Source organism: Haliotis asinina, chromosome 8 (genome assembly GCF_037392515.1).
Source record: "Haliotis asinina isolate JCU_RB_2024 chromosome 8, JCU_Hal_asi_v2, whole genome shotgun sequence".
Lineage (NCBI taxonomy): Eukaryota > Metazoa > Mollusca > Gastropoda > Lepetellida > Haliotidae > Haliotis > Haliotis asinina.
The window spans coordinates 56,475,578-56,485,944 of NC_090287.1; the positions used below are offsets into that span (position 1 = coordinate 56,475,578).

At 39.2% G+C, this 10,367-nt stretch overlaps 1 protein-coding gene across 1 annotated transcript; it reads left to right on the forward strand.

Annotated features, from left to right (window-relative positions):
• The first annotated feature begins 8,968 nt into the window (after window positions 1–8,968).
• LOC137295305 (uncharacterized) lies at window positions 8,969–9,859 on the forward strand. Its single transcript, XM_067826620.1, has one exon. The coding sequence runs from the start codon at window positions 8,969–8,971 to the stop codon at window positions 9,857–9,859; it is 891 nt and encodes a 296-aa protein (XP_067682721.1).
• The last annotated feature ends 508 nt before the right edge of the window (window positions 9,860–10,367 follow it).

A 10,367-nucleotide genomic window follows, 5' to 3' on the forward strand; every position in this document is an offset into this window, starting at 1 on the left:
CAATATGCTTGATATATACATCCTAGTACTGAGCCACATTGTAGTATTAAAATCTCTACACTCAAAGATTGTGCCAGAATGTGGTACTAAATATAGACAATCAAGGATTGAACCACAATATGCTTGATATATACATCCTAGTACTGAGCCACATTGTAGTATTAAAATCTCTACACTCAAAGATTGTGCCAGAATGTGGTACTAAATATAGACAATCAAGGATTGAACCACAATATGCTTGATATATACATCCTAGTACTGAGCCACATTGTAGTATTAAAATCTCTACACTCAAAGATTGTGCCAGAATGTGGTACTAAATATAGACAATCAAGGATTGAACCACAATATGCTTGATATATACATCCTAGTACTGAGCCACATTGTAGCATTTAAATCTCTACACTCAAAGATTGTGCCAGAATGTGGTACTAAATATAGACAATCAAGGATTGAACCACAATATGCTTGATATATACATCCTAGTACTGAGCCACATTGTAGTATTAAAATCTCTACACTCAAAGATTGTGCCAGAATGTGGTACTAAATATAGACAATCAAGGATTGAACCACAATATGCTTGATATATACATCCTAGTACTGAGCCACATTGTAGTATTAAAATCTCTACACTCAAAGATTGTGCCAGAATGTGGTACTAAATATAGACAATCAAGGATTGAACCACAATATGCTTGATATATACATCCTAGTACTGAGCCACATTGTAGTATTAAAATCTCTACACTCAAAGATTGTGCCAGAATGTGGTACTAAATATAGACAATCAAGGATTGAACCACAATATGCTTGATATATACATCCTAGTACTGAGCCACATTGTAGCATTTAAATCTCTACACTCAAAGATTGTGCCAGAATGTGGTACTAAATATAGACAATCAAGGATTGAACCAAAATATGCTTGATATATACATCCTAGTACTGAGCCACATTGTAGTATTTAAATCTCTACACTCAAAGATTGTGCCAGAATGTGGTACTAAATATAGACAATCAAGGATTGAACCACAATATGCTTGATATATACATCCTAGTACTGAGCCACATTGTAGTATTAAAATCTCTACACTCAAAGATTGTGCCAGAATGTGGTACTAAATATAGACAATCAAGGATTGAACCACAATATGGCAGTCTAATGTACAAATCACGGATCAAGTCATCATTTAGTCACTGAACAATAAAAGAAGGGAGTCAAAAATATTATGTGCATATATTTACGTGATGTTGTGCCCAGTGTTCATTACAAAAATCCATACCTCGAATGCATTTAATATTTAATTTCTTTTTCAGCTATATTTAAATAGGATGCGTGAAAATATTACAATTTCTCTATCGGTTAACAACAAAGAACCATTCAAAGTACTTTTTTGTACTATTTCGTTTTTCTTGTCTGTATTCACTTCGTAAATATAGAATATGAATACTGCATAATGAATATTATTATATCATTTACATAAGGATAAGAATTATTTCAAACTAATATTTACACAAATCAATATTTTAGTCTCCAAAAAACACAAAGTAATTGGGTTATTGTACATCTGTCTCTTACTACAAAGCTATCAGTGGAGGTGATATTTCAAGCATTTCGTGTGATAAAGCAAGTAGCTGCTTGAACTGTCCTTGCACATCTGGAGGATTTACACCAGGATGATTTTTTTCACGCGAATTGATTTTTGTATGTAAGAGGATCGCGGTCTGTTGTCAATAAATCCTTAAATCAGCCCGTGACACTGTGTAGACTGTATTTGCTTGATTGATATTTATTATAAACTTAGAAGAATTGAAGAACTGAACAATTGTGTCATATTTTAGTATTAATAAATTACATACATTTACCAGTAACATATCAGAAGAATTTAGATATGGATACTGCCAGTGGATATTCAAGCATAGAGATTTTCTGTATCAGTGACCTCTTTAAACAATCGATGTACGTGTGTTGTGATCAATGTTATTTAGAGGCTGGGTATTTTTTGGTTAACTGATAATACTTAGGATAATAAAACTAAAGACAAAGTCATTTTATATCCGATTTAAACTGTGTCAGTCTAGACCAGTTCATGCTGGCAGCAAATGTAGCAAAGGTACTGTAAGCCCCCTTGCCCCCTGGTATGACGATCTGACTTCAGTTGCTGCCTATCTGCTGCCCGTTGTAATACTGTATAGTTCTGTTTAGAAATCCACTTACAGTGTCATATGCTAGTTTGAAAACTTTCGGGATGTGCTAGTTGCTTTCACGGTTCTTTGTCAAAAGGTATATTTATAATTTAAACGTATGTATCATGTATTTGGTTTAGTCACGATATGCCCGAAATACTACCGATGGCACTTAACCCACGATTCATGGCCAGTTAGACACCATGATATAGTTGATAGAATATTTGTCAAACCCTGGCTGTCAATACTCCTGCCATAAAAGAAGCAAACCTTCTATTTATCTGTTTATGTGTCCTTCTGATAATCCATTGTCCCAAGGGTCGTGTTCAAGTAAGATTTCGGTAGAGATACAGTATCTGGTAAAAACAACAAATCAGCAATTTCCGCAATATCCATGAGGAGCCCCAAGCTATGCTTATTTCATTGCTGACCAATACAGAATCACCAAATCATTCTAGACAACTACGGGACCGTTAATAATTTATGGCTATGAGGGCTGAGGCGCGGGCAATGGATGATAAGAAGCATGCGCAGTGACTGACACCCTTTAAACTATGTACGAAGTGATCCCTCCCCCGGCACGCCATGTACAAAATCAGTGACAATCCCCCTCCCATAATTTTAAGCATTAAAATGTACAACATTGATGAGTCCCCACCCTAGAACAGAACGGGTGCTTAGCACTTTAACTGCAAACCCAACCCCACCCCCTCCCATAAGAAGTCATGTACATGGAGACAGAAAGAGAGAGAAGGAAAGAGGGAGAGAGGGGGGTGGAGAAAGACATATAACGTGCATATAACATGTTTGGGGTAATTAAATGCGATTAATGTATCTTACATTTGCACAAGATGGTAGTTTATCAATCATTCCTTTGGTAAAGTTATAGCTTCTGTCGATATTATATATTGTATAACAATGTTCTCACTCATGCGTGGAACAAGTACACCAGTCATTATTTTCCTGATATCTGTAATTACTTCCATCATCAACTTCCACTGTCACTCCTACAGCAGGCCAAATCTCGCCTGATCGAGACTTGACGTGTTTTAACAAGGATGTTGTAATGATACCGTGTAAGTAATATAATCTATATATACTTGACTGGGCAGTCCTGCATCACCACATCTCCACTGCTCTGTTATGCGAAACAATACTACTTCCCTATCGACCCTGTAACCTTCCGAGCATGACAGGGCTCAACATTGGGCTTAGTCGCGTGGAAAGTCGCAGCAATTACCGGCCACAGGGCTTTTTCAACAGCATGCCTGGCTAGTTTCGCAACAGCAGCGGGCGAAACGCAAACAGTATCTTGAAGGGAAAATAATATCATTTTATTTCATTTTCATAGCGTCCCCCTCTTGTCTATGAGGAAATGTTAGCAGTAGTGACACCTTTTCTGGATTGGTGATTGACACGTGTCTGGCGTCGTTGTCGTTACGTTCTGACGTCGCAGAGATGTCGCGTTTAATAGTCATTTTCTAAATATGAATATCATATATCAACCGTAAAATCTCATTGTTTAAAAAAGACGCTTTGTAAAATTTGTAATTCGTTTCATGACCTTAAAATATATAGAAAGAAATCTACACACTCTGGTTGCTTGACTAATCTTTGCCGAAGGAGACAACAAAACACCCAAAGTTTTTAACAACGTTTACATCCAATAGTTGAATTCTGATTGACAGGGATACATCAAACAACCAGTAGCGAACTGGTGATGTATTGTTAGGTGGGTTAACCTATCCAACACTGTGCCCACGCAAGCCTTGCGTTTGTATTAAACCAATTTCATCGCCATCTTGTTAAAAAATGAATTATGCAGTAAATACACATATATCACTAAACAAAATGGTTTCTTGACATGGGTTTGTGTAATTTTAGTGCGTCATAGTTCAAACAAACTGCTGACATAGGTCCTGTCATAGCATGGTCGTAGGTAACACGAATCGTTATTCCTAAAATGCGTTTATCGAGGTGAAAACATACTTTAGTTATTGGTAATATATGTCTGCCTGTGGGCTATGGACTATGTTCAACAACCACCTGAGTCATCGAATTATCTGTCATAAAAGTCTCCCCATTAGATACAGTAGAAAGTCAAAATAACAATTACACTGAGTCGATTAGATAATAGATGGGCTAGATGCATCTCCTTGGCTGGGCCCGAGTTGAGATTCAGCGAACCGGAACGGCCGTCTCCTCTCCCTGCGGAGCTGCCCTCCGTTAAAGCAGGTGCATGGAGACAGATCGAGGAAGACTTGAATGACGCGCTTCACTGGACATCAAAGAAGCCGACGAGTCTATTTGGACAGGTATCTCAGGTAGGGTTTCAGGACAGACTTACGTCACGTGGTGTCTCTTCGATACGGATGACTGGGAGGGCATGGTGCACTGTGGTGTACAGTTAACACGCTGTAAAGGATTAATTAATATATCATGATGCCGCTCCATTGGGGGATTGAGCGGTTTGCTGTCATCCACAAAATGACGTAAACGATTAAAAGAAATATATGGGGTCTGTCGCATGATTCAAGGTACATTTGAAACTGTCAATATTGTATGAATTACAAAGAGGAGTATTCACTATAATAAAAATTCAAAACTGTTTCCTTAAAATTTATCACCAATTCTCCCGAAGCATCACCACCACATATTTAATTAAAACAGGCCAGAAATGTGCAAGTAGAATAGTATGAATTATTTTGTTTTTGAAATTTACAAGGTGATATATTAACAGGAAGGACAGCCTCTAACTCTTAGAAACGGAAGCCTAGAGAAAACAACCCGCTGTGTGAGTTGTATCAAGTGAGTTGTATATATGTCGGTACAATCAGTCAATCAGCTTCATACTCCAGGTAAGCCGTATGAATCCCTATCCCCGGGCTGTGCCGTGTGTGCTCCCCCACCCCTTTTCTACAGCAATTAATATTCAAGTGTATTATATCCACATCAGGTGACAGAACCGTTTGACGAGTTTACAGTGACCCTCCGGCCTTAGATCGATCACTCACGGAAAACGACGAACCACGTACATATATAGTTTTTTTTATTCACAATGAAGTACATATTGCACATGACATTTTAAAGTATTATTGTATAAAAATAGTACATATACCTTGAGTGACAGTTAACGATCTTTGTAATCGCTGTAAATAGCCTTGACCTTTGGCTTTCTTGCACGAGATCAATTTCCTTTTCACTGCTTTTCAATTCCTGTCATGACTCTTGAAACTAAAATAAGGTTTAGCTTAAAGCTTTACTAAACATATGAAACTAAACCAAATTAACTTTACATACAACATGCAGACCAGCTTAGTATAATATATCATTTTGAGAGGAAAATAAAAAAAATTCAAAAGGGTGAGATGGAAGAATTGGAAATACTGACACCATTCAGTGCACATGCACTGAAGGACATTTTGGGTGGAAAAGAAAATAATATGGTCCAAGAACTGTGAGACAAATTACATGTTAAGGCATATTACATTTAAAATCACGTGTTGTTCTCTATTTGATATATGAACAAATTCGTTTTAGTTTTTAACTTGACACATGAAACTGAAGGTGTTTAATAATATGTAAAAATCCCGAGTTAATCTTAAACTTAGACGTGTGGAAGAAATATTTTTTTTGACAGTTGAGACGATAGAGACGACGCCATCGTATAAGATTGCTGTGTAGGGGTTTTATATCATTATATTGTGGTACCTCTAATCCAAGCCTGCTTATTCCTGCTTATTCTGCGTCACGGCTCTACATTACGATAAGCCTACTGTGTGTGTCATATGTGCCAAGTACACTACAGCTGTACATCACGATATACTCACTGTATGGTGTATGTACCATGTATACTCTAGTAGTATAATATCCATAACATACACTTCAACTATACATTACGATATACCCATTGTATAGCTTATGTACCATGTATACTATAGCTATACATTGCGATATATCCATTGTGTGTAGCATATGTACCAAGAACAGCACAGTTGGTTGGTACCGCGTATGCTGAAGTTATACTTACGATACATCCATGGTTTTGAATATGTACCACCTATACCATACATTACTATGGTATCACTACATCACAATTGTACGGCATATGCACCACGTACACTGCAGTCATACATTACGTTATATCCTTGGCGTGGTATAAGTACTACGTATACTACAGCCATACATTACAGCGGTACCACTACAACATTTCAATTGTGTGGTATATGCACCACCATACATTACGATATACATGCACCCCTGGTATGGTATAAGCAATACGTATAGCAAGGCTAAACGTGGTATATCCAGAGCATTATACATCTACCCGGTATACTACAGCGGCACATTATGATATATCCATGACGTATTATGATATATTATGATATATTATATACTATTAATCATGTCATTGCAGGGTCATCATAATAATTGTATCTATTATATTTTTATATATAGCTCGCTATTCCGCACCTGTATGGACAGGTGTACATAGCTATACTGCACTTAGTCTCATAATCATATCGTAAGTATACTGGACAAAAATAGTTAGGGATATATGTAAATTTTCAAATTATTAATAATGATCTGTCTATTCATTCACACATTGATATAAATAACAGTATCACTAACTTTTTTTGTCCAGTGTATGTACACTATAAATATGCCTTGTCTATATCGTTGGTGTCTCACAAATGTATGTTTTGTCTTGTGCCACATTGTCAGGTGACAAGGTAACAGGTGTCCAGTATGTCTATTTTTCACATAACTATTATTTATCACAGATTTAGATCGCCAGGTGAAACCCCACCCCCCTGGATGGCCCAAGTTCAGGACGCCAGCACGTATCCTGGGCATGACATATTTGCTTCATACGAATATTGTAAAACATAATCCCAAATATATCACAGCGGATGAGTTTCTGGTTCGGGGATTTGAAGGCGGTGAAAAGGTCTATCCTGTCAGCGTGGTCCGTGATTGCCCGGGGGTCACTGCTATTGATGTCTCACCCTGTCATGCTTACACGGTAATATATAACGTTCATAAACGGGGGGTACTATCTTATATGTTTAATACACCCGTCGGTTATGGAAGTATTTTGGGATTTGTCCTATGTCCTAGATTATGGTGGGGGATTCTGTCATGAAGTTTTCCAACAGACGCCTTATCTGTATTGTGGGTGTTTAAATACGTGAAAAAGCCTCTTTAAACGAACGTACTCTCTTCCGTATGAGCAACAATGCCCATCTGAAGTTACAGAGTATCACGAGGGGGTGGGGTGGTGGGGAGATGGGGTGGGGGTGGGGTGGGGTGTTGTCACAGGTCACATATCCCACAGGTCAGTGTAGGGTAGTGCTGAGGTCAGTGTGCGGAAGTGTTGAGGTCAGTGTGGGGTAGTGTTGTGGTCAGTGTGAAGAAGTGTTGTGGTCAGTGTGGGGTAGTTTGGGGGTCAGTGTGTGGTCGTTTGTGGTCAGTGTGGGGTACTGTTGTGGTCAGTGTTGGGTACTGTTGTAGTCATGTGGGGTAGTGTTGTCATTGTGGGGTAGTGTTGTGGTCAGTGTGGAGTAGTGCTGTAAGTGTAGGGTAGTGTTGAGGTGAGTATGTGGTGGTTTTAAGGTCATTGAGGCCAGTGTTGTGGTCAGTATGGGTGGGAGCTGAGGTCAATACATCAATAAATAATGCTTATGGAGTACACACGCACGCATGTTTATCAATTCCAACACACATTGTCCAGTGGTACGGGTCGTAAAAAAATGGGTCAAGCGTTAGCTCTTCATGTTTCCCGGGTTCGTTTCAACGTTTGGGTTCAAGTATATGTCAGTTGACCACTCCCTTTTGACATTGCTTTAATACCATTAACGCCAGATTAATTTTATTTCATATCCCAGGAGACAAATATTGGCGTTACAAACATGACTGGCGTTGGAGTATAACTAAATATTTTAAATATACTACGTTTGAGAAAATGACGCAATTCAAGTCGGAATCGTTCCTTTGTATACTGACCACGTGAGGACGAAGGAATTAAAATAAATTCATTCTACTTCTTTTTTTAAACATGTTTGACTTCTTAAGAGCCTTGGTATAAATTCTCCGGCAACCCAATCTCGAGGCCAGAAGAGGCAAGGTAAAAAGACGATACACGATTTGGCCTGGTCAGAGCTTTTCATCAGGTTTAAATTCAAAGTAATGAATCATAAAAATCGTTGTCATGGAAACGAGTTGGTAATTACGATCGATAGGAGAAGCCATATGTTGAATGCACGGGCAGCGACTTTCATACCAATATCTTGATCTCATGCACCACGTCTTACAGACTCTGATTATATCAAGGTGATTAGCCACGGTAATTATCACACTGACCTTGAGAAACCAACGGAAAGGTAAACAGTTATTTAACAGTATCTTCAGGAAACTCTTAATGGCAGTTCTATATATAAAACAACATTTGCTTAATTAACCGGTGCAGTTATGTGGACGTGCAACGCTGAATTGTGAGACAGCGTTAGTATTGTCAGCGGGATCTTGGCGTCTTGTTTGTGTTGTAGATGAAGACGTGGTGGTAATGATGGAGTCGGTAGTGTTCACGTTGTGGTCAGTCCGGACGGCGGGGTTTGTAGTGCTGGTGATGTTGTCGGTGTAGTTGGTGTTGTCAGTGTTGTTGATGATGTCAGTTGTGTTGGTGATGTCATTGGTGTCGGTTATGTTGTCAGTAGTATTGGTGATGTGGTCAGCGGTGTCAGTGATGTCGCCAGTGGTGTTGATGATGTTGTTAGTAATGTCGGCGATGTCAGTTCTGCCGGTGATGTCAGTAGTGATGGTGATGTGGGCAGTTGTTGCTGATGCTGTCTGTAGTGTTGGTGATGCTGCTTGTACTATTGGTGATGTTGTCTGCAGTGTTGGTGATGTGGTCAGTAGTGATGTTGATGTGGTCAGTAGTGTCATTGATGTGGTCAGTAGTGTCATTGATGTGGTCAGTAGTGTCATTGATGTGGTCAGTAGTGTCGGTGATGTGGTCAGTAGTGTCGTTGATGTGGTCAGTAGTGTTGTTGATGTGGTCAGTAGTGTCGATGATGTGGTCAGTAGTGTCGTTGATGTGGTCAGTAGTGTTGTTGATGTGGTCAGTAGTGTCGATGATGTGGTCAGTAGTGATGTTGATGTGGTCAGTAGTGTCGATGATGTGGTCAGTAGTCTAGTTGATGTGGTCAATAGTGTCACTGATGTGGTCAGTAGTGTCGTTGATGTGGTGAGTAGTGTCACTGATGTGGTCAGTAGTGTCGGTGATGTGGTCAGTAGTGTCGTTGATGTGGTCAGTAGTGATGTTGATGTGGTCAGTAGTGTCACTGATGTGGTCGGTAGTGATGTTGATGTGGTCAGTAGTGTCGGTGATGTTGACAGTAGTCTAGTTGATGTGGTCTGTATTGTCGGTGGTATGGTTTGTTGTGTTGGTGACGTGTACAGTTGTGTTAGTGATGTGGTCAGCTGTGTCGGTGATCATATTTTAATTTGTGGTGATGTCGAAGATGATTATCCGATGTCGGTGGTGTCAGGACAGTTGCAACAGGATTTCATCAAATGCTCAGTAAATGGCAGTCATCTCGGGGACGTTGAACACAGCCTCCCGCCGACAGACACGATCGATGCCACTCACCTGTCACCGGACAGGTAAACTCTCACAAACTGGGTCAGTCAACCAGAACGGGGACAGGCGCCACGTTTTGTGCAATCTCTGATTCGAACAGGCAAAACTGTAGACAACAGTTGGAAGTTGAGCAAAAATTTACATTTGGGTGTGTTTTCCTGGCAAATTAAACAAGTTTTGTGGAAGAAAGTGTATATTTGGCTCTCATCTCTTATCCAATATTTACATTACCATCGGTAACAAATAACACAAACTATATTTTTGTCATCAAATGAATATCGTTTGTTCCTCGGACAAATTAAGCTGTATATTGATTCAGATTAATTTATGAACTAGGTCATATAAAACAATATCCGTGCTGTGGAACGGGCGAGATGACTTTACATATTTTCTTAAGTGCTCTTCAGAGCTTATGAGTGCTGACAGGCCGGGTGAGCATTAACGACGCCTCAGTCACACGTTGTTAAGAACAGTAATATTTGACATCATCATTACTTTCAAGACGGTATAAATAGATAACAACAGGTCCAACCAA